Here is a 25,152-nt window from a genome sequence, read left to right as displayed (position 1 = left end):
TTCCATAAAAAGGTAATGGACTCCCTCGGATAGCCCTCTAAATAACAGGGACATTGGGGGAGGCGAGATGAACCAATTTATCATCCGGCTTTGAGGAAGGTGCGCATGGGAGGGAAGGTCACTCTCTCATTGATCACCAGTCCCCTCCTCCCACCTGTAGGGAAGTGATAATTATGTGTACCAACATTGACCGAGGTCACCTCCAGCCATCAGCAGTCGCAGGTCAGGAGCTGTGTTGTGGAGCAGTGTGTCAGTGCATTTGTTTGGCTTTAATGGGGTCATGAGGATCCATCTTTTTATGAACAGATGAGTAATTCCGACAGTTATTATCGCAAAAAAGTCTATTAGTCTGAGAGCAGGAAGTAGTGGGCTCGCTCTCCTCTCTTTGAAAATCTTTTAATTAAATATTTCCGTGCCGGTGGCTCCGCATTTCATCAGTTTATTGTGCAATAAGCGTATTTCTGTTTGTGCTTGGTGGCCTTTTTACTCTACCTGCTTCAAATCTAAAAAACCAGCACAACATGTACTTGTTATCAAAATGTTGGACGGTAGCACAAATATCCCAATTAAATGAAAGAACGGATACTGTCGGCAGGAAGATTTCCATCTGGCAGCTTCTTCTGCTGGTACAGCTTTAGAGAGGAAAACAAAAACAAGACAAAATCTGTGGTTTAAATGCAGGATAATTGTCAATGAGCCCAAAACATTTTTCAACAATCAACTACAACATAGACAATTAAAATTCAATTCAAAGAAAGAATGAAAGAAGCCGTATTCAGTCTTGCAGGTGACTAGTTGAACAAGTGGATGACTTAGACAGTTATTGATAATTCACAAGCAGCTCTCACTGGAAAAGGTTAAAAGGTCAACATCACTGCAGCTGTAAGGGAAGCGTTCTTTGTGATTTTCTCGTCAGGATGAGCAGAACACTACAGGTGCTCTCGGGTCACGGATGCCTCCTGATTTTATTGCATTGTCTTGGCTGCTATGCATTATCTTTGACAGGCTACCTCCATCTCTGTCTCAGGATCAGATGGAGTCTGTCCGACATCCAGCAGCACCCACTCTGATTAGCATCGAGGGGAGAGGTGGGCGGAGGAATGGCGAAGTCAGCGGGCGCCTTGATGGCTCTCTGTAGTCGTCACACTCTGCAGGCCGTGCTCCTTTTTCAAGATGATTATTTTAGATGTGAATGCCAGGTTGCATAGCTAAAATAAGTCTCCTCAGGAGGCAGCGCTGATACAGTCTGTAACAGATCCTCCTACATACATATAAATACCTGTGCAGTGGGTGCTGCTTAATCCACAAATCCCGGTCAGCAGTGAAAGCGTGGATCACTGCCATGTGTGTGTGTGAGAAGTGGACATGGTGGGGTGTTAAGACAGCGGTGGAGATGATGCAAAGAGTGCGGTGAGGTTACTGCCACAGACAATGTCTACAGGCGCTTCTCTGGAGACGCTGGAGTAGAGATATAATACAGAGATAGAGGCTGAATGCAGTGAACAGACATGACACCTTTGGCCCATGTTTCAGCCTGCAGGGCACAGAAGCAGATGTGGGAGGAGGTCCTGACTCTGACACTCTACAGACGGCGGGTGTTGCAGAACTGTGGGCTCTCTTCCTCTGACACTGAGAGTCATCACGCTGGATGAGACTCAAATGGACAGAGAGAAAAGGTTAAAGCTGCACAGAAAGCGAAGATGGAACAAACCCGGAGGTTTGATGCATACATACGAGCAAAGTGGGGGGAGTCAGTTAGTGGACTGGAGAAGATGGGCTGAGGCAACATTTATAGAGCCTAAATGGTTGTAGATCTGCTGGATATATATCAGAACGCTGCGCCGCCATCTGTCCGTGCGCCACACCTGGTAGGTGGCAAAGACGGAGCTGTGATGCGAACAGGAGGGAGGATCATGGGGATTGGTTACCTGTTTGTGTCGCCACACCAGAACCAGCGTGACGTGGCTCAGCGCACAGCGTGAGAACTGCATCGGGCTAAAGTGAGAGGAGAAGACACAGATGTCAGGATACTCAGGGTATCTGCTTCTATTTATATCCTTCTGGCCATTTAATTTGGAAAGCGGCTCAATATTACAGGTAACTGAAAATCAAAAAATTCAACCATCAACCTGACTATTTTCAGACAAAGTATTCATTTGTGATGCAAATGCCTGCTCCTCACTGTGTATCATCATCTCACACAGGTTCAATCTGGTTAATGAACTTTGTTGTTTGTTTGTTTGTTTTTTTTCTGCAAATACAAGAATATCACCTGAGGCTCACCGTCCCCACGCTGATTTTAACTGCTTCCATCTGGTACACTGGGCTTCTTATTGTCTGACTTGTTCATTTGCAACATAAACTGCACAAAATAAACAATTAGAGCATCCCTCAATCACTTCAGAGGCCCAATACGTCTCCAGTTATCACATACAAGATTTCCCTGCTGACATTTCAACACAGATGCTTACTTACTAGTTACTGATGTTTCTGACTGGCGTCCTGAACTTTAACTTTATTGAGCAGGGACGCATAAAAAAAAAAAAAAAGAAAAAAAAATTACTTCACTTATTGTGCCGTAATTAATTGAAGAAAGCCATCATGTTTCATTACATAATTTTTAAACCAGTACTTCTACTCGTGAGGAGACATCAATCCGCAGTCCTGGCTCAGATTATTACTCTTCTGATATTTAGTTTTTAATGAGAGAAGAAGTTCTTGTGAAACGTAGCCATACGTGGGCCATGGTTAATTATTCACCCATATATTTTGCACAGGAAGTGACCGAGTCAAAGAGAGAGAGAACAAGGAAGTGGGAAAAGTAATTGAATATGTTGGTCCATTCTGAGTCTGTTCTCTAATTACAAGTGTATCCAGATCTTGTCAGAGTTTCCTTACCCGCTCTCCGGCAACAAAGTGTTGATTGGCCCATTGAGTTTCATTCCGCCTGTCATGGCCGGCTGTGAGCCTGATATGTTTACTGACACAAATTAGCGTGGGACTCCAGTAGCTCATTAAGGCAGAAGGGGCCAGAGTGAAATAGCACAAATGCAGAGCCCAGAGCTCTATCGGCTCCCGGAGGTGTGTGCCAACAGACAGGTGTGTGGAGAAACCCTTAAGTTTAAGCTGAAATGTATTCCCCCGGAGCAACTACGAGGAAATGTGATGGTGGATAATTGGAGGCATAAGTTGGGAGAGGCAGCTCAGAAGGTCCTTAATGCTCACAGCTCTGGCTGCTGGTCTGTCAAAGCAGATTTTAAATGAGCTTCAGTGTCATGGAGAAAAGTTGTATATGATGTTTTCTTGCAGTTGCTGGTCAATATTACGTGTTTAATTGGCTGATTAAGTTTCAGCCAGATGGCATTTTTTTCTGCATTTTCTGTCTGCTCTCTCTATTAATTGGGAGAGGTGTGCTGCAAAAGTTTCATAGTATTTAGTGTGCTTTCTCACACGGGCTGAAAATTCATGTTTTAAAATGGAGCAGCTGAAATGTCCAATGTGGAACGCATCTGTCAGCTGCCTGTTTGAGTGAGCAAATTAGGGGAAAAATAATTCCCCCTTTCACGGCTTACATTTGCAGGCCCGTTTCCGCAATCCAACTTTTCTTGGAAGTTTAAAGACTCCTTTGTCATTTTCTTTGGTCGAACTCTGCAGGCATTCTCTTCTGCCAATCATCCCCCCGCCCCCCCCCACCCTTCAGCAGCTTCCTCCGGGCACATTGTTCATCTCTGGTGTCATAGTTGTGCTAATTAAACACAGGGTGCACAATGATTACTGCTCGCTGCACTCCACGTCCATTTGCATCTGCAGAAGGCTCTCCAGTAATCTCCTCCTAACAGGAAGAAGTGCAATGAGGAAGTCGCCTCACAAGCTGCTAATTAAACCCAGCTCTGCCTGCTTCCCTCCCTCTGCCACCACATTTAAAAAAAAACCTCTCTAATCACTTCTAACTCGATTTAGAAGCAAGTAATTGATGCACACGTAAGGTTTATGATGCGTGACAGAGGAAAACACCAGCAGTTTAGATGTTAACAGCCACGGGAGAGTTATTCTTCTGGATGACTCTGGAGCAGCACTGTTGATTTAGATTACAAAGGGCATAACGATGATGGTGATGAAGATGATGATGATGATGATGATGATGATGATGATGGCAGTGCATAATAATGGCCGCACCACAGCGTTGGCATTCATAAGACATTATTGGCCTAATCAGGAGTCAGGCAGGCCTTATTGTGCATCTAGCCGGTTGTTTGCTTGATGCAGTTTTTATGTTGGCGTTAAAATCTTTTTGTTCTGCCACTGGAGCTGAACTTCTGCCGGTTTCTCCGTCGGCCTTGGCTCCGTGATCCACGGTGAAATAAACAGCAGCTGCAGGGAACAGAAAGCCGAGGGCTTCAGAGCCTCGAACTCCCCAACAAGCGATGCTACCTGAACTCTGACATCAACTCACTCATGCACAATATTACCGTGCAAGCAGCAAATGTTGATGCACACAAGACAGTGTTAGATTCATCTCCATCCATGTAAGATGTCTTCTACATAAATCACTCAGTCGTTTTGATTTCAGCTCTTCAGAGAGACTAAACAGAAACTGGGCGCCAATGAAATCCAGCAGGTTTACCTGTCAGATGATTGACTGGCTAAAAAATTCATTTTCCAGAAGGGTCCATTCTCCACTCGATATCATAGTTCTTATTTGCATAACTCATGTATTGCATGTATTTTAAATTCAATGAGATGTTCTAACTTCAGTATTTTAACTCAGACACCAGCACAATAAGCTACAAACTCACCCACAGAATGAATTTATAAACATATGACATGTATATTTGATATTGCTTTCATTATTTTGAAATGTATAAACGCAAACACAATCCATGTTGTCTTAAGCACACTGTTAAGGACAAATCTTGCACTTATGTTCCTGCAAAATCAATGTGGTTTCATGCAGAAGGTGCTTTCAGCTGCTGCGGATGTGATTGGAGGTCAGGGAGTTGCTCCTTGCAGGGTGACATTTGCTGGCAGCCTCACTTTCTCACATTTATCCTGCTGGTTTCAAGCAGCGAGTCATCAAAGCTTCCGTGAGCTTTAATGACCACTTCAGGGAGAATAAATTCACCCAAGTCCTGCACACAGTCACTGACTCTTATGTCATAACTGTATGCAGAAATTCAAACTTTCTAATCACCCTGAGTTACTTTCGCTCTGTGTTACAGTTCCTAGGTAAACACTTCCCCGGCTGAAGGCGAAGGTCTGAGCCAATCGTCTCATTTGTTCTGCTTGAAAGTGATTGCTGCCGAGTGGAGACAGCTTTAATTTGATTGATGTGTGGTTCACAAAGCAGTGGATTTGGTTGTAATCACTCTTTGTGCTCACCGTGATAAGGAAATTAATCAAGCCATTATGTTTTCCCCCATTTTATCATCAAGACACAATAATTGAATAAACCAACCTCACTTGTCTTCAAAGTCACTCCTGCTCGCAGCACAATCTCCTGACGGGAGGGTGGAGGGCTCGCTATTACTGATCGGCTGATAGCAAGGGAAGGATGTTAAGTTTTTCATATTCCAAGACATTTGTTGGTGTGCTAATTGAAATAATCAGGGCCAGTTCTCTATATTTTAATCACAAAGGCACATTTACAACCAAACATAGAGAGCCCTACCTAGTCATCCATTTTGTTTTCAATGAATAACGTTTACCTCGTTGACAATGAGAGTGTTAAAAGTTATAAAATGTTAAATTAGGAATAAGATATTCTTTGAGCTCATATGGAAAATCTTGACACCTACAGCTGCAACATGGACAGAGTAAAGAGTACAAATAAGATGATTTCTCTGTATTCAGAGAAGCATTAAATGGAAATACTTAAGCTACAGAACTGGAAATAAAAGTATTCACCTTAGTTGCTATCACTCATCACTCTGTTGGCACAATTGATGAAGCGCAACGTGAAAACTGTTGAAACTCGATGTTGAATCCATTAAAGATAAATCATGAACCTTGAAATTAAAGTAGGAAAACACAAGGCTTCTTCCCATTATTACATAATCAAGGCTTAATGTTCCATCAAAGCTTTATGCTGAAGTTGGCTGTCAGATTTGAAGCAAACCGGCGAAGACAGAAAATTGCCTGAAGCCAGTGATACCACCTCAGTGAGGCTGAACAGCCATTAAATCTTTGATGTTCACTTCTATCACTCTGCCTTCCCATTACGCATTTGCAAGGAAGAAGTGGCCCCCAATTTGGGGCTGATCTCGGGCACCCAAAAGGATTTACATCCATCCTTTCTATTTATTCTGGCAGGGGGATTGGTGCCAAAATGAAATCTATTACCCATCTGCGCACGTGGGAGAAAAATCATCTCCACTGTTGAGGGAATACATGAAGCGATTTTCTTACCCGTATGAAAAGAAACGGCACTTTAACAGGACCTGTACCAGGGGACATGACAACCCTCAGATCGTTTTCCCCCAGAGCAGCAAAACAAACTGGATTAATTTCATGGAAACATTGTGCTCAACAGTCTAATGTCTTAGATTACACTTTCCGAAAAATGCCAGCTCATTCAGAAGCTTATCTAAATTTAAATGTATCCTAAATTTACAAATGTCATTTCATGAATTTGGAAGCTTTTAGTGCAACGACCCAAATTAATTTTCTTCAAGTCTTGAAAGGAGCGCTGGCCAATAAATGCTTTGAATCTTTGGGTCATGTGTCTGCAGGATCGTGTGCCCACGTTTGAACAGCTTCTGAGTGCCTGAAGAGTGTGAGGGATGTGTTGGATTCACGTTGCGTGGGTTTAATTGCTTGCTTGCGTCCTTTGGGTGGTGATAAAGTTGTTCTTGACTCAAGCCTGAAACTTGGATAAACACTCTCAGTATAAATTAAAGCGAAGTGTCTTGGGACCACCTTGTTTGGGTCTTAATCGGGGTAGTAGATCATCTCTTTCCCTGCTAATTATCTCAACTATCACCGCTCCTGTAATAACGACAATCAATTGTCCTCAGTCGCTCTGACAAGGATAATGAAATGTTTATTAGCCTCCCTGAACCTCACGATGGCTGGGGAACTCTTAAATCATCTGAAATGGAGAAAAGAAAAAAAAAAAAAACAACAAATAAATAAATAAATAAATAAAAGCATCCCAGCTCTGCACACTTTACTGTCACCTGGACAAATTTCTGCTGATTCCTGAGAGGATGAAGGTCAAGCGAGTCCTTACTCAGTCTTCATTATCAGCTCAGATGGGCTTGACGTGTTTACAAGCTTTTGTCTTTGAGCAGAGCTACTTAAGTACTAATTTGGACAATTTGGCTATCCTCCACTTTGAATAATCAGCATGCTTGGATTGTTAGACCCAGGGACACTAAACTGTAGAGCGTTATGCCACTGAGGTAATCTTTTTTCCTCATTAAGTGAAGTAAAGTTTCTTCCAAAGTTCAGAGTTCTGCACTTAACGTCAGTTGTTATTAAGTGATGGCAAGCATGAAAATAGCCAAATTTTAATCTGGATTTTCGAAACGACCTCTGAAGTCAGGTGTGTTTTACAAATCAAGAAATAAAAAAGTATTAAATGGTGAATTTTCTTAGGCTTCAAATTCACCCTCCCTTCGTTAGGGCTCCTCAGAGTGACGCACCGTCCATCGATCGGCACGATGTTGTTTTCCTGTTGTTGCTGCAGGGTTAGCTGTATCGATCCTCCCATGTATATCCTCCAGCTCGTTTGCCACAGTTTGTTATTCACTTGCTCTATTAGGCGTGAGTCTTCTTGGCACTCAGCGGGACAGAGCACCCGCAAGGGGGAGATGGCAGCCGAAATGAGAACGAGTCGGCAGATATGGATTTCTTAGCCGGCTGGAGCCCAAATCTGCATTTTTAAGACAAAGTTGAACATTTTGTCTGTAATCCTATCCCATCCGAAACACCATGCGTGTATCATGGCTAAATCCACAACATAGTCCAGTGTGTGGGGGGGGGGGTTGTTCGGGTTGTAATCCAAGTCAGAGGGATCACAAGATGGTTAATTAGCATAGAGAGAAAAACTGAAATGAACTCCACTCAAACTTTATTAGCAAGGCACTTTAAAAACAACCGAAGCGGGCCAAAGTGCTGCACAGGCCGGTGGAACAGTAATGAACTTGAAATAAAGTGAAAATGAGGTAGACCGAAGGTAGAAGTAATAAAACACTGAACTTAAAAGGCCATAAAATACACACATAAAACAAAGTATAGTGCAATAAAATACAAAGGTGAAATGAATATACAAATAAAATACCAATAGTGCCTGCTCAGTCTGAAGCAATAAAGAAGAGATGATTCAAAAGCCTCTATGGAGTCAGCCGGTCAGCCACCCCAAAGGCTCCGTCACCTTTGGTCTGGGTGGGTTGCTCTTACAGCCCATTAAGAGCTTTGAAAACTAATTGTAAAATCTTAAAATCAATTCTAATTGAGACCGGGAGAAAAACGATGTGTTTAAAAGTATGTTCCTTTTTGTGTGGAATACAGGAGGACGATCCCTCTGAGGAAAACACCGTCTCTGTTCACTCGGGCCATAACTGAAGTTTATTCACGGGTGGTAACAACTGATGGAGTCAACAGTCGGAGAATACAACATCACCTTTAAATGAATAATATAATTTTACAAGCTTGAATGTTGAGTTTGTGGATGATCATAGATTTCACAGTGCACACGTGCAAATTTAACCAAAGAAATGAAACTAAATGGACCTGAGAATAACCTTTAGCTCTTCACCGCTGAGAACGAGCACATTTGTCTGTTTGTGTTTTTTAAGGAACAGATGAGATCACAAAACAGAAAATTAACAAATTTCCCTTAAAGTGTCTCTTAATTCTAAAAATCTTGCGTGCCAGCGGGGCGTCTGTAGACACAAGGCTGAGAAGGGAAATGATGCGTTTTCAGTCGTGTCCCCGTCGAACGTTGCTGCACGAAGCGTCTTAAAGAAAACGGCAGAATGTAAATGCACTGAGCTGCGATGTGCGTTAATGGCCTGTGTGAGTCTGACACCTTTTTAACGCAAACACCGGACATGGGCAGCACTGTTTCGCTGGTTAGTTTTGATGGCTGCCACCATGCTTTTCGCCCACCTGTACAGTCAGCTGACGTGAGTCTGAGCCTTCCAATGGCGAGCTGGCAGATTGCTGAACAGCTCCTGGCAGATATTGTAGCAGTTTATCTCAATTTGACATTGTAAATGGGGCATGGACAATGAAACTGTACACAAAATATGATTATCCTCCTGTGGCTCAGGCCATCGCTGATGGTTTACGATAATCTCAGCACAGAGCTGGAGCTCCAATGGACAGCATTTGACATGTTACGGCTTTATCTTCTTGTTTGGGCACCAAACACACCTATTTGCTGATAATGTGACACATCTTAGCGTGGACACGGACAAACCAATACGTCTATTATGAATTTTGAATTTCAAACTGATTTAGCATCGCAACCAATAATTATTTCCATTATGAATTAACATGTCATTCGCTTTCTCATTTCATTGATTCATCATGTTGTCAACAAAATTGCAAATTGCCTGTTTTGTGCAACCAACGGGCCCAGATCCAAAAATTTCAGTTCAGTGTAACAAAAGGGAAAGAAACAAGTGAGAATCGGCAAACAAAGGCTGTTTCAGATTCATGTGTTCAGATAGTGATCCAAGTAGCGCCAGTTAAATTTTCTCTGTATGTCTTTCTCTGACTAAACGTCAATCCAATAAGTTAGAGTTGATACTGAAATGATTTGACTTGGCAGACCTGCTGAGTTAATTGTCATATTCAGTTTTGACTGCAAATGCGTGAATGAGAAAGTGAGAAAGATCTATTTATTTACATAAATAACCCGACACGTCGACCTGTCCTGTGCGTACCCCGCCACTCGCCTGGAACGTTGGCTGGGATTGGCTCCAGCACCCCGCGACCCAGAAATGGAAAAGCGCTAGAAGATGGATGGATGGATGAAACCAACACGTTGGTCTGACGGAGAGAAAAGTCTGGATTTAAAAAAACAGTAACAAAACGAAAAACATTGCCAATTTAATTAATCAAACTGGGAGTGTGAATACCTCCCTGATGTATCTGACTGACTGTGTAATACAATCATCCTCATTAGGACTCATCCCTCCATCAAATGTAGAAATTCACTCAACAGCACACAAATTTCTGCGACGTTTGTCAATCCGTCCGTCCTTGTGACGGCGGACGGCGGAGGAGGAAGCACCACGTCGAGAGGAGTGAGACGCTCCCTCTGCGCCGAAGACACAAACAAGAGCTTGTCACAGCATGGCCACTTCCTCCGAGCCTCCAGTGACAGCATTACTCACCGACGCGCTCACGCTTTCATGCTGCTGTCAGAGCTTCTGTCTCTGGCCCTCGCTTGGCTGCTGTCATTCACAGTTGTATTTTTTAGCACTTTGTGATTTTTACAGTGAGAGAGAGAAGTCAAGGGGGATGCCGCCTGTATCTGTAGTGCAACTGCTCTCCATGAGTGGCACAGGGTTTGTAATGGAGCTGGTCCCAGGCTAAGACTTCTACCTGAAATCCAGTCAGGGTTTCGGGGGGATTACTGTCTACATAATTTTACATCTTCAAGTATTCTAACTTAATCCACACGGTATTTAGATTCATTTAAACCCTCTTTTCTTTTCTTTTTTTTTTTTTTTTTTTTGCTAGTTCGGTGCTTTGAATTATCCCCATAAATACCTACAACTGCAAAAGGATTGGCCGGGCTTCAGAGTGGAAGTGTGAGTGTCTGTGTGCGTTAGTGGGAGAGGGTGAGGAGCGCTGTCTGACAGACACAAACAACCCAGGATAAATATAGGTACTTATAGCTTGGAAGGTTTCGGACAGAAATTGCAGGAGCAGATCAGGGGAATGTGCATCCGTGATAGGGAATTCGATTTCATTTGGAACTCATCAACCGCAGCTCTGAGAGTGACAGCAAGTAACAACGAGGCAGAGAGGAAGCTGGAGAAAAGGGCCGAGGGCCACTCTCAGCGTCCAACTGCGCAAATGTTTCTGCCTTTTGTTCTCCGGTGTCAAGTAAATGTGTGTATTGTTCGGGCCTTCGAAGGATGTGAGGCGTTTGTTACCACTTAGCTGGAATCTTTTGTGACATTAAATGTGTCCAGCAGCCTCCAGAGATCTCTGCGTTCAATTAAAGTTAGATAAATTACCATCTGAGGGTGAGGTGGGAAAAAAGCTGTACTGTTCTTCTGCTTTCTTACTGCGCTGTCTTTTATATAATGAGCTGAAAAGACTGCAGATCTGATCCTCATGACATCACGTCAGCAAAAATCACAATCAATTCAGGGTGTTTCCAGTATTTAATTTTGGTTCATATATACAAGCCTGGCATACTCATTTGCACATGAGCACGTATCACGCAGGAGGAGGCAGCAGATTAAGGTTGTTCAGCTCCTGAAGCAGACTGAAGCCCTGCTGCAGTAAGCTCACAACAGAATCGTCTCCTTCGACTGCAACAGGCCACCAAATACAATATTTTCAACTGTTGAGCAGTCACCCTTGCAGTATTCATTCATTCATTCATTCATTCATTCATTCATTCATCTTCTACCACTTATCCGTCGCTGGGTCTCAGGGGGTGCTGGAGCCAATCCCAGCTCACTTTGGGCGAAGGCGGGGTCGCCCTGGACAGGTCGCCAGTCCATCACAGGGCCGACACACAGAGACAGTCAGGGACCAACAACCACTCACACTCAGACTAATGAACCCAAATATGATGTCTTTGGACGGGGGGAGGAAACCGGAGAAACCCACACAGGCACGGGGAGAACATGCAAACGCCGCACACAAAGGCCCCAAGTCAGGGACCGAACCTGCCACCTTCTTGTTGTGGTGTTAACCATTATGCCACCGTGCTGCCCTACCATTGTCATCACAGACAGTGAATTGTGCTACACGTGTCGGACGCCGACTAACACACAATACTTTTCTGTCCTCCTTGAGCTTGTGATGTTAAACAGCATCTTTTTTGTGCCACCTTTCCGGCAAAGTCTGCAGGTATACATTTGACGTCGACCTTCGACAAACTACTGTCTACTACTGTAGACAAACTACATGACATGCACCTGATGCTGTCTCTTCACTGAAACACAGTTGTTGTAATAGTTACTTGGCCGCAGCGACATTTTAACTCAGTTACACAGTAAAACCAAACCAAATCTGAGCAGGACGATAACTAAAGACTTCTTTAATATTTTGATTAACTCATCATTTCTTTTTAATCAATCTTTTGTTCAGAATATCACTGGTAATGAATGGAAAACACTTTTTTTAGAGTGTGTTTTGTTCAAAAAAAAAAAAAAAAAAAAGCTGTTCATCTCTAACAACTTGATTTAAATCACCAGGACATTCAAAGGTTCCTCTCCCATCAGCCTCCTTGATCAGACTAATTATCCTTCTGCTGGTTGTCTTTATCTCCCCTATCACCTTTCATACACTCGGTCATACTGAAGGACCCAGTCTGCCGTTTTACATTATTAGTGCCTTGCCGGGAGCGCTCCCTCTTATGCAGAGAAGCAAAAGAAAATGAAGGTGAGGAAGATGGGAAACGACGGCTCCTGCCTGCCCATCGCTGAGGGGGGAGATGAGGATGAGGAGGTGGCAGCGTTGACGGCCTAATCTCTGGCTCTGATTATCTTCTCATTACAATCAGACAGGAGCCACTCGAAGAAGAGGAGAATGTGTAATTACGCTCAAATCTCCCATGACTAAAACAGAGGATAATAAGCAGGGCTAGAACTGTGGGCTCACATCTAATTATTCAGTCTACTTAGTCATTCGTTCTGCAGCCACGTTTGGATGCAGATTTTTGGGCGGTTCGGCCAGAAATGGCTGAATTAGTAAACACCTGACTCATACTAACATTATAATGAATCCAAGGCCAATATTAAAACGGCAGTAAACAAGATGCTGATGACGGGGCGTCTAGTTTTCACATCTGTGCATGTATGTTGATAACAAAAAACGGTATCACTCAAGGCCATGCATCTCTGCCCAGCACAAGATAAAAAGCGCCATTTCCCCAAATGTCAGGGCGACTGAAGCATGTAAATAACTACATTTCAATTGACACCACCATTTGAATGGTAAATGGCCGACCTCCAATTTTCCCCAGAAAATATCTGGCAGGGAGAAATGGAGGGGAATGAAAGATATAGCCATTAGACTGGAAGGAATACAACTAACCAAGCATGTTAAAGTAACCCCCCCCCACCACCACCACCCTCCCTCACTATTGTATGATGGAAGCACTAATTGCGTGGACAACTCAAACAAAATCACTTGAAAAGTTCTCATGAGACGCCTCAAGACCAAAAACTGAACCTAAATCCTTTTTTTTTTTTTTTCCCCTCACAGATCAGAACCAACAGCCGTCCCGCCACTTAAGACTGATGAGAGGAAAGTGGCGGACACCAAGGCGGACGCCACCGACAGAAATGGCTGCATCAAAGGAAAAGGACGCAAGCATCACAGTCATCGCAGGCTCAGGAGGTGAGCCCATTCTCGGCTTGAACAAACGCCAAATTCCCTTAAGTTGTTTTTTTTTTTTTTTTTTTCTGAACTGAAAGAAAAGGTGCTTTTGAAAGAAAGCCAAGAAGTCAGTATCTTCTGAATGTGTGTTTTTTTTTTTCCCCCGTGCTTTCTTTTGTCAGATTGTAGATCAGAGTGAAACATTTGTGATGATGAATGGTTGGAGTTTTTCATTTGTTTTCAAAGCTGCTTCTGTAGTTTCTGTAGTTTACCGTGCCGATGATGAAAGTCTTTAAACGGTGCACCCAGACTCCTCCGGGGTGTGTGAGAGAACTGAGCTAATCTCTATATTATGGGATGGCCAATGTAAACACTCTTATCAGGTCAGGCTCGGCAGGGAGATACAAAGATGTTGTGAGGAATTCGTCACTTTGTCATTCTCGCGTTCTCTTTCACCAACACCTTGAACCAGAAGCCTCCTTCTTCTTTCTGAGGAGAGAAAGGCAGATTTTTTTTTTTTTTTTATTATTATTATTTTTATTATAAGGAAACTTGTTAGTTAATCTGCCCAAATCAAAGCCTTTCATTGGCATTGAAGCAGACATTGATCTGTAAAAACACAACTGAAGCCACCTTTGAAGCGTCACAGAGGATCACACGCATTAATCTGCTCTTTTTGGATGAACTTTACCCGACGGCGGCTTCTCCCTTTTTTGTTTTCCATTTGATCAGTGAGCTCAGATAACGCGCAACCACACGGGGGTCGGATAGTAAATTTTACTCGCTTGTGTGTGCGAGAAAAAAGACAGGACCGGATAGCAAGAGAAGGCCTTGTGAGGAAAATTTATTGTGTTTGTTATGCTTGAAAATGAGAGCGACTCCAAAAGGCAACAAAGAGGGGGAAAAACAAAGGTTGTTGAGTGGAGTGAACATTTAGCAACATGCTGTTTAAGAGCTGTTAAAGAAAAGTCACAGAAAAGGGACTTCATACTGGAGGAATGTGTTAGTAATTCAACTGGGGTATTGTGTTTTCATTTTGTCTGGCATTGTGTGAACAAACTGTCTGTACTGCATATGCATGTTTGTGTTTGCATGTTAAGACTGTATATAAAAACGGACATAAAAAGTGAAGCCAACAAAGGAATTGCCTTCAGCCTGCAGCGAACCTAAGATCATCAGTCACATTGCTTTGAGATCTATGGGAAAACAGCGCTAATTATAACCTCAGTCAACATTTTCCCCGTCAGTTAGTTATTTCAGTCTCCAGTTTCCAGTTTTCGTCAATAATACCATGTTGATTTGTTTATTTTTTTTTAGAGGAAAACTGGCCGTAAAGCAGGGGATGAATTAGCACGTGGCTACACTGTGACTGACAGACTGTACAGGATACATTCACTCCTCATCAGCTCCACCTTCGTATCCAAACATTACTTTTGGGTTATATTTATCTTTATTTATGAGATCCCTTTATTTTAACAAGTGAGGAAGGTCAGTTCAGCTTCTGTGCAGCACCTTTTCTCCGTCTCAGGTATAAGTTCATTATACAAGAAATGAGTTAGTATGAGAATGTGCATAGTAAGTGCTACTTTTGGGAGAAGAGTTGCTCTCGGCAGAGGAATGTCTGTAATATTCGTATTCAGTGGAGACATTGAAATTTCATTGTGACGCGTCGGTTTTATGGCTTGTTACTGATCTGATGTCAGACTGTATAAAAAGGTGTTTCTATTTCTCGTGCGTGTTTCTGCTGGGAACTGAATGTAGCACGTGAAATATAGATGAGGTGCCTAATCTCTAAATCAGGCAACATGCCTCTCACACCTCAGCCAGTGTGTTTCTGCTCAAAGCCTCTCCAACTCTCACATTTTGCACATTTTGAAAGGAATGCCCGGCTCAAATTTGAAACTATGGAGGAAAAGATGAACTACAATGCAAGAAATTTGCAATCCATGAGTCTGAAGGTTTATCAGGAAACAAAACGCCGCACAATGTGTTGCATGAATTGTGTGAAAGCTGTATGTTCTCACCCGCATGTGAGAGATTGTCTGCATGCAGCAAACTCCTGTTTGTCATCACCTTTTACCACAAGGTCAGCGAAGGAGAATATCAGCCTGAGGGGAGAGGAAAGCCACATCCAACCTCCAAAGAGCTTTTGGGGGCCGCAAAGGTGCATCACACAATTCCCAGCAGCCACTGAAGGCGGCTGCTTTTCACAAACAAACGTGCAACGTTACAAGCAGGGAGGACAAAAAAAAAAAAATGCATGAAAAAAATAATCGCAAAATATGTTTGTGCATTTCCAATTAGTTCAAGTGTTTAACGAGGTGGATTCGCTTCCAAATTCTTCGCCTCAGTCACAAAAGCACGGCAAACTTACCGCCTGAGGACAAAAAAAATCCTCTCTTTTTTTAGAAATTTATTTTTCGGATTGTTATCTAGCTAATTGGCCAGCAGCTGGCCAATTTAGCAGAGCAACCATTGTTAATTATAACATGAAATCACGACACACTGACAGCAGCTTCCCACTTAAGAGAAAAAAAAAAGTGTGTCAGCTACAGTGAGCCACTTTTCAAAGGTGGGCGTTACCAAACTTATTAAATACGCTAAAAGCCTCCAGAGGCCAGTGAAAGCATCACAGATCCACTCGAGCCAACGCACTACAATGAATATCAGGCAGGTCAGAGCCTCACACAAAGCAAGCAATATCTAATTTTTATGATATGTCTTGGATGTGGTATGTACACATTTATGGTATTTTCTACGATGGCAGGAATGAGAAAGGAAAAGACAACAGACTCCAGGAAAAATGCTGCATTCAGCACCGACCGTATTCTCATCAGATGTCCTAAAATCCCCTTTTTTCATACACCATTGTTCTGCACAATCACCATTCCCAGTCTAGCTGGCAATTGACTGCTCTCCCCCACTTTCGCTTTCATTCTCTGCAGCTCATCAAAAGAAACTGTTCCTGCTGGCGAGGGGAGGAAAAAAAAAATGCTAATGCTCTCCTTGTGCTCTTTTTCTACGAGGCCAGAACGGTAGAGGTGTTAATGAGTGACAAAGCGTTCTCATTACAGGTAGGGTGTACTTGGGCTTGGTCTGTCTCATCAGCTTTTCAGTTCAGAGCGCTCCCAAAATGCCAAATGCGCCGAGCAGCACCATTCGTTACAGCGGCACAGTGTTCTGAATGCAGAGCTCTGTGTTCACCTTAATTTAAGAAGTGAGGTTTGTCATCAGTTCTGATCGCACCTCCCAACATGCATCACCCGGCTGTTGGTGTAACATGGAGGTATATTTCCCCCGTATATTTCATGTATTAATGCCCAGAGCTCGGCTAAACTTAGTTCTGTGATATGGAAACATTGAGACAGACTTATTGATATCATTCAGCAAACACAATCTGTTATAATTTAGATTTTATCTGTGCTGATGCTGCTGCTTTGCCAGTTTTTGTCATTAATGTGGAAACTTAAAAGACCGTATTACAAGATGTTGTTGCCTCACGTCACGTCTTGTTGACGAATTGTTGGGCTGTCCCATAACCTCTCCCGGGGATTGGCTGCCTCAAGTGCATTATTTAGTCCCTTAGTGTCCCTTCAGCTGGATAAATTTGTATTTCAGAGAACTGGAAACCAATTGATGATAACGATCTGTTTTCCGTCAATGTTCAAATATTATTTAATGGAGTTTTCTTCTCATGGGGGAATCAACACGGGCACAACCGCTTGTCATTGTTGCATGTCGGAAGGGGAAATTTGCATAAAATTCTCCTCGTCACTGAGCCGTGGTGGGCAGTAGCAGGTGTTTTTGTGAGATTTAATTTTCAATGAAATGCATCGTCCTTCATCTCCACCATTCAGGTTCAGTAACTCACATTAAGTCATTACAAAAAAAAAAAAAAAACCCAACAACAACAACAACAACAACAACCGTAGTATGAATTCACAGCAGTTACTGGCCTGTTGCATATCAACTGAATTGGGGTTAATCGGTCAGTTGTAGCTGCAGCATTTGTCAGATCAATTGTTTTAGATGGTAGAAAAGATTATAAAAAAAAAAAATGTTTCAGTTCCCAGAAGCCGGAGTGGTTTCTTCATGGTGTGTGAAACTAATCACACACTATGACGGTATCAGAACACTCAGCGTTGACCTCGCTTCACTTCTACTCTAGTTGTAGCTCTGGGTTTTGAATACAGCCTGCTACTTGTGGAGACTTAGGTTGTTTCTGTCTTTATGGAGGAATGTAAAAGACGCCGAAAGGTTTGCTTTGAGAGCAGATAAGAGAGCGCGACGACACTGATGTAGTTGACGTCTCATAGCCGTTGTGATGAACTGTGAGATAGCTGCGTGTTGCTCCTCTGATGACTGACTGGTACACGAGTGGACGGATAACATCGCGCACAGCGTCAGCTTCCGTCCTCGGCTGACTCTACGTGACGTTCACATCGGCTCTGATTTTACCCACAGCGGCAAAGCTTATTTTCCACCTCATTATTAAAGCCAAGGTGCTGCCGCGCAAGTGGACTGCAATCAAAAGCGTCTTCCTGGCGATCTCCTCTTCACGCCGTATCATCCTACCCGCTCAGTCCTTCCTGCCTTTGCTTCTCATGAATTTCAGTCCGCCTGTACTTGAAAGGCTCTTTCACTGAGCCCATGGCGCTCCAAAGGCCTTCATTTCCTTTTCCACATCAGTCGTTTTTAAGGCGCGATGAAGTGGTCCTCTGGACAGCAATCAAGCTAGTCAACAAATGGACACTGGCATGTTTCCTTTCTCTGTAATGTTAAATTCATACGTTCAGAGGAGAATATCTCAGGCAAGCAAAGCTAAATGTGTGCAGGTGCACAGTGTCGGTGAAATACTGTGGCTGGATAGCAAACCAAACATGAGTCTGGATCTCTGACACAACACTGACGCAGATACGACTACTACAGAACAAGTGTGCACCAGAGTTGGCCCAGATGTGGAAGTAACACCGTGTATCGGTCAGATCTAGCTCTTGGAACTCGGCATGTACCTGGACAGAAGAGAGTATGCGGCGGATTTATTCTGCTTACGTTTTAGAGACTTCAGGAGTGAAATTAAACATTTTTTTACTGCAGCATCACAATTTACGGCCTCCAAAAATGATCATGCAGCCGAATCAGCGCATGTTGACAACACCATAACCAACTTTAAGAAGGATTTATTTCAGGGCAGCTGTCTTAGACTGCATCAATTCTAGCTAAGTGTACCTAATAAAACGGCTGCCGAGTTTGTCTGTTAAACCTATTCAGCGGTAAAGAGATAGCCCATCAGTCTTTTTCACATCAAAGTCAATTTATCAGACGAAGAGAATACTACTCAGCCTTCAACGCTGCTGTATAATCTCCACTTTGGCTCAGAAAGAGCTTTGTCAAGTCCAATAAAATAGCTGTAGTGACTTTACTTGATTAATCTTGGCTTGAGCTTCGGAGACAAAAATTTTTTTTCTTTAAGAGAAAAGCTGCATTAGAAACTGGAAGCAGAGAGTCTGACACACGTCAGCCCAGGTAGAAAGGGTCGAGATGACTTGTGATGAATTATCAGAAGTGTGTGAACTTTCCATGACACACGGTTTGCCTAAGACGATGAATCAAATCCCCCAGCAGTGAGGGTGAAGTGATGGTTTGAGGACTTGTATAACTGCTGTAAAGTCATCAGGCCCCCCCACCACCATCACTGCCGCCAACCCACCCACTCACTGGCATACGATCGGTTTTGTGCTTTATCCCGGTCTGAATGGGATTTCATCACTCTGCTGTGATGGGATCATCACATATGGGACATTTGGCACGGAGATAATCGTGCTCAGAATTATTGTGAGGGGGGATCAAGATGCATGTATGTGCAGTTCTGTGATGCCAACGATGAGTCGTGGATTAATTTCCCCCTCCGTTGTGTTAGGTTCTTATTTTTGTTTGTTAGTTTTGTTGTTTGGGTTTGTTTGTTTTTTGAGTTTTTTTTTGTGAAGCACAGCAAACTTCAAAAGAATATTATTTTTAGTTCTCCACGGCTTTATGAACAATCAGGATTTCCATCTTAGAAAGGCGCACAAAGTTGCTATAGCTTTTCAAACACTGCAGACATTATAAAAGTTTTGTGCTGAGAAAACTCTGAGCGAGGTGCGGAAAGTGTTCCTGTGTAAGTTCTCACACTTTATGTTAACGTACTGCAGCCCTTAATACAATCTGTGGGAGGGTGTGCTGGTGTGACAGTGAGTGCTTCAGGCTTGTTAACACGAGAAAGTTGTGTCTTGTGTTAAAGGGTCACTTCATCCAATTTGTGGGGGTGGAATTTCATCACTTCGGCTCATAGAGCTGAATGATGTTTCAGAGTTTGCTAAAGGACCGTTTATAAATACACCACTTCATTTTTATTTTGTTTTTTTTTTTCAATTTCAATCTCTTGCCTTCTGTTGTATTAGATTATATTGTTGTATAAGATTAAGGAAAAATATGTTAGGACATATTTTACACTTTTCCTTTGTGTTATTGAAAACCATCACAGTGCATTTTTTTTTGTTTGTTCGTTTGTTTGTTTTTTTAACCTCTTTCGGGCTTCTTGATGGAGACTTTTGAAACAACAGTTAAAGTTGGCATTATAATTGTAAAAGACATGCAAGTCTTACCTTATTTAATATGAAACCTTTCAGGTGCAGTTCATGTGGATATAATCAGTATTTTAGGTCTCAACTAATGACGTTAAATTAGTGACAAAGTCAAACTTTTGCAGTTAAGCTGCTACAATTGTGGAGATATGTGTTGAGTTCCATCGAGGCAATGAAAAAAAAAAAAAGGCTGAATGATTTGTCAGGTGGACAGGAGGTCAATAAAAAAATCCACAAGCTGTAATTTCACAGCGTAAATGTGCTGCAGCTCTCATCTTATTATATCCGTGTAGTAGAATTAATATGGAAGCGTGCCCTGTGCTCTGTCTCTGCTCACAGCCCATCCTTCAAAGAGGATCTGTCTCCTCGGCCCAAAGGGAAGAAGAAGAAGAGAAAGTCCAAACGGAGGAGGAAAAGGAAAAGGTCAGTTAGATATATTATTGGCCGCCTTTGTCGTGTCTCCTCGGATGAATAAACTTAGAGACTTCTTGCTGCTTTATACGTCTTCCTGCTTCAGGTCTCCATCTCACAGCCTGTCGCCACTGAGGAAGAAGAAAAAGAAGAAGAAGAAGAGCTCCAAGAAGAGCAAGCGGCACAGGTAGGTTTTCATTTATTGTACAGTATTCATGAAATGGCTCAACATTTATCTTTAATAATCCAGATTGAAAGGCCACCCCTTTTTTTTTTTGTTTTTTTCACTCTTCCAGGTATACCTCCAAGAAGTCAAAACACAGGTACGTACGCAGGATTGTTGCAAGATTCAGTGCACGTCTGCTGCCTGTTGTGCTTTTAATGTTTCATAAGAGGAGCAAACAGTACCTACCTGGATTCTCTCTGGCTTTTTAGTGCGGTGTAACACTTAGTCGCTGCTTTCAGTGAGATTTCTGCGTCCGGCCTTGCGAGCCTTAATACTCTTCTGTTCTGTTTCATCTCACCAGCTCCCCCAGTTTAAAACATAAGAGGAAGGATGAGCGCAAGCACAAGAAAAGGTCAGTCTGCGATTCCTGCATCAGAAATCGTGTAGTCTCCAAATCCTTCAGCAACGTTTTTGACCTCCCCCCTTCCTCCTTCTCCTCCTCCCTCCATGGTAAGCCGAGCCATCCTTTTTAAGAGCACCCATGGATGAGGAAGAAAGAGCAGGGATCCTTCAAAATGCTTTCATGTAAGGGGCACGAGGGGCGAGCGCTGAAACACGCAGCTTTTATTTTATTTGATTTTATTGAGCAAAGCGTGAAAGCAAAGAAGAAAACAGACTGAAAGCCTAAGCCACAAGAAGACAGGAGAAAAAAAAGGGGGGGGGGGGTTAAAGAGGGTAAGAGAAACCAATTTCATGCTGTGATCTTGCAACATTTTATAATTTGACTCTGGATGAGTGGGCTGTTGTTTGTAAGCACAGAGCCGAGTTCGGTCGCTGTTTACTTCAAAACAAGCCGCCGCTTTCCAGCTCGCTACAACTCTCTCCTCTCTCCTCTTTTGTTCCCTACACGCCTTTGCCAGTTCATATATTTCAGGACCACTTCGCATAGTAAGCAAGCGGCTGAGAAAATAGGCTTTCCGTGGGCCTTTCACACGCTGAGGTTAAGATGAATTTCTTCAACATCATTTGAATTATTCATCCTTAAACTGGAACAGCGGAGATCTGATTCATTTTAGACAGCACTGCTCACATTTGAACATTTATCCACCTGCTCTGCAGCTAATGTTTATTAATGATAATATACCTGCTATTAACTCTGTCCATGTTGGGTGTGGAAACAGATGAGTTGGTTGAATAATAATTCCACTTTATTATATAGCATTACCCATCAATTTTCACTGCATCCATTCAGCCAGACTTAATATCCTTTTCAGGTGATTTCCTGTTTAGGGAAGAATATTAAAGGTTTTTTTTTTTTTTCTTTTCTTTTCTTTTGGCTCAAGCAATCGGCCGCAGGTTTTATTTGCCAAAGCTTCAGCGACACAAGACAGTTTCCCAAAATCATCAGATTGACGTCTTATGCTACATCAGACTTTTAAGTTGATGCAGTAGCTGAAAGCAAATAATGTGTGCATGATGATGTTGAACACAACTTTTGGACGAACGCAGCAGGTTAGCCTGTTTTGAATCATCGCACTACAGTCTGAAAAACTTCCCGGCTCAGCGTTGGGGAAACAAAAAAATCTTCTAATAAACCCAAATTATCTTTTCGGGTATAAAATGCAAATCCACATCCAAGTCCGCAGGCCTGGGCTTGGTATTGCAATATTTTTTGTGTGTACAAATGGCAGGAGTCTGTGCATGAATTTTTGCCCACAAATGATTAACCAATTCTAAAGATCGGTTGGCGTATAGTTTGCTATAGCTCTTCATCCACCTTTGTCCTCTGTCTTCATCTGGTCTCCTCATCACCTCCTTCAGCTCCCGGACTCACTCGCGGCGGAGGCGACACTACCGGAGGTCAAAGTCGGACAGTTCTTCCTGCCAATCTTCCACAGAGGACAGGTGAGAGATGCCTCCACCTCCCCACTCCCCTCCTCCTCCTCCCTTCCTCAGTTTATCTTATCAGCTCGAGGTCTCTGCCAAGTTCTTGGTCACACCAGAGCGATGACTGATAAGGCAGAGGTGACTTCCTGATCTCATGACCAGCCCTTATCAGCGCCTCACAGGAAGTGGCCCCAGATTCACTCCACAGATCGATGCACTCAATTATAATGACATGCTGCAAAAATTTTTGGATGTGTGATGATTTTTTTTTTTTTTTTGGGGGGGGGATCACACAGACCCGGGGTGATTGTGCATTAGTCCATTAGTGGACTTAAACGCTGTGAGGAAGTCAAAATTAAAAACAAATAATAATGAGTAATACAGCAGATAAGCAATAATTCTTCAAAGACGTCAAAGCAGCAGTATTGAGGGGAATGTTACGGATGTAAATTCAAACGTCTTGCTGACATTTCACTGTGAAGAAGCGATTAGAAGCCTTTTCTGTTGCAACATGGTGATGTGAAAACCAAATGCAAGCATTTCCACCTCCTCCCCGACAGAAACCATCTGCAAAAATCTGTGGTACATCAGGCATTAGGAGACGTGTCAGCTGCAGGGCAGCAGACTGACGGAGAGCTCCACCACACGGACATGAAGTGGAGACCTGCAACCAAATCAGTGTGTAAAACGGCTCCAAAATATCGCTCCATCCTCTCAACCGGCACCGTAAGTACTCTTCAGAACCCTTCAGATGATGCTGGCGGATTACTTTGATTTCTCAGTTACGGCCATGTCAGCTAGCTTATTGCCTGTCAAAATAAAATGCCTTCAGCGAGGTGGCCGGGTTTGGAAAATACCCATGTAGGTCAAAAAAAAAAAATAAACTTTTCAATTTCACATCCTGGTGTTACGTAAAGTATCACCATTATTATTTCACCAGAAAGCAAACTGTCAAGTCCAAACCCATTCAGCTGTCATGTAAGGGAGGAGAATTTACAGAATCAAAAGGAATGTACATGGCCTGACTCTTATTCAATGAATTCTTTATTTTGCTGTAATTGCACCAATTCTTAATTTTCTGCTGTTAAAACAAATAGCATCGAGTTCTCGGTAGGGAAGACGCCCCGTGATCATGAAAACACCACTGTTAAAATGGCACTGTTCGAGGAATACAATTAAAAGGGCCAAACAAAAACAAAGTGAACACTTATTTTATTTTCTCTTCCCCAACAGGGGTTTCCCCTCATTAGAGCTATTATTAAAAAGTGATAAATACTTTCTTCAGTGTCAAAGTTTCTAATTACTTGAGCGGCCTGTGTGCGTCACGGCCGAGGTGTAGGTTAGAAAATAAGGCACTCCACGTGTTGAGTGTTTGAATATTGACTGCAGCTGTAGCTGAACGTCGTCTAGTGTCAGAGCAAATCTGTACTGCTGCACAGGAAGTGATTCATTTTTTTCTGTTTTGTTTTTAAGAAACAGGAATGATTTTGTGTGCGTTTTTAAACGATGTTGGGGTCGTTGGGCGTTTATCGTCTGGCATCAGTTATGAATCAAAGACTGCAGCTGTGCCGCCTGTGGGGTCAGGGACGGTTAGAGGTGAATCGTGAAGCGCTGGTTTCTGCCACCACTGGAAACATTGACAATATTCACATTTAGAAAATGCATCAAAACAACAACAATAGAAAAACAGCTGGAATCCCCTCAAGTTGAAAAAGGGGTGAATAAGCCCATCTTGTCCAGCTGTGTGCAAAAACCCTATTTCGTCCACTTCTATTTGCATGCTAACATTTTTCCCAGACCCCGTGTTGACATAATGCAGAAGCAGGAAGTAAACAAAACAAAACAGAAAATAATTCCTCTTCAATTTGGCTCTTCTGAGTCCAGTCATTTCGTTTCGTTTTCGTTTCGGTAGGTCAGACTGCAGACCTGACCTGAAGCTGAAACGAGCATCTTTGAAGCAGGACCGACAACTTCCGGACAAAAGACTTTGAATAGTTAGATTGTTCTGTTTATTACATCTTGACTTTAGTTTTTTAATTTTCCTTTTAATGCAGCAATGGCCTTAAACTCATTGTCTCGTGCTTATTGGAGCATAAAAAGTATTTAATTTCTCTCCAACAATCATTAAATTATGCTAATTGCGCAGAGAAATGTTTTTAATTATACACCACAGGGTTTTAATTGAAATCCAATAAATTAATCCATATTTTGAATCAGGCCCGGCGTTCAGTATACCAAAGTTTTCCAGAAGGACTTATCAGTTGATTCCTGAAGGGGTCAGCGGGGAGGGGGGATTCAATAACACAAAGGAGAAGTGTGCTGCATCTATTTATGGCTTCTGGTTGGATGAAATGAAGCATATAAAGAGTTGTGCAGAATGATCTTTGCTTAATATTTCTTTCCCAACAAAGCAAACCATAAAGGGACGGTGGGTATGAAAGGGCAGGGAGTGAACCCAGACATTCATCAACAAACATGAGGTTGATTATAAGATATCTCAAGGTCTCTGTGAAAGTAAGTTGTGAATTTCTTTTTTGTTGAAATGGA

The 25,152-nt window shown here is 42.7% G+C and overlaps 1 protein-coding gene across 1 annotated transcript in view; it reads left to right on the top strand.

Annotated features, from left to right (window-relative positions):
* Positions 1-25,152, top strand: part of srrm4 (serine/arginine repetitive matrix 4) — a 52,355-nt gene that overhangs the window by 18,552 nt on the left and 8,651 nt on the right. Inside the window, exons 2-8 of the mRNA XM_029509943.1 lie at positions 13,405-13,539; positions 20,481-20,564; positions 20,659-20,739; positions 20,849-20,875; positions 21,080-21,130; positions 22,540-22,623; positions 23,166-23,331. Coding sequence (XP_029365803.1) covers positions 13,405-13,539; positions 20,481-20,564; positions 20,659-20,739; positions 20,849-20,875; positions 21,080-21,130; positions 22,540-22,623; positions 23,166-23,331 — 628 coding nt within the window. The remainder of the gene's footprint in view (positions 1-13,404; positions 13,540-20,480; positions 20,565-20,658; positions 20,740-20,848; positions 20,876-21,079; positions 21,131-22,539; positions 22,624-23,165; positions 23,332-25,152) is intronic.

Source organism: Echeneis naucrates, chromosome 9 (genome assembly GCF_900963305.1).
Source record: "Echeneis naucrates chromosome 9, fEcheNa1.1, whole genome shotgun sequence".
Classification (NCBI taxonomy): Eukaryota; Metazoa; Chordata; class Actinopteri; order Carangiformes; family Echeneidae; genus Echeneis; species Echeneis naucrates.
The sequence above is the reverse complement of the archived record's forward strand: the minus strand, read 5'-3'. Positions and strand labels throughout refer to the sequence as shown.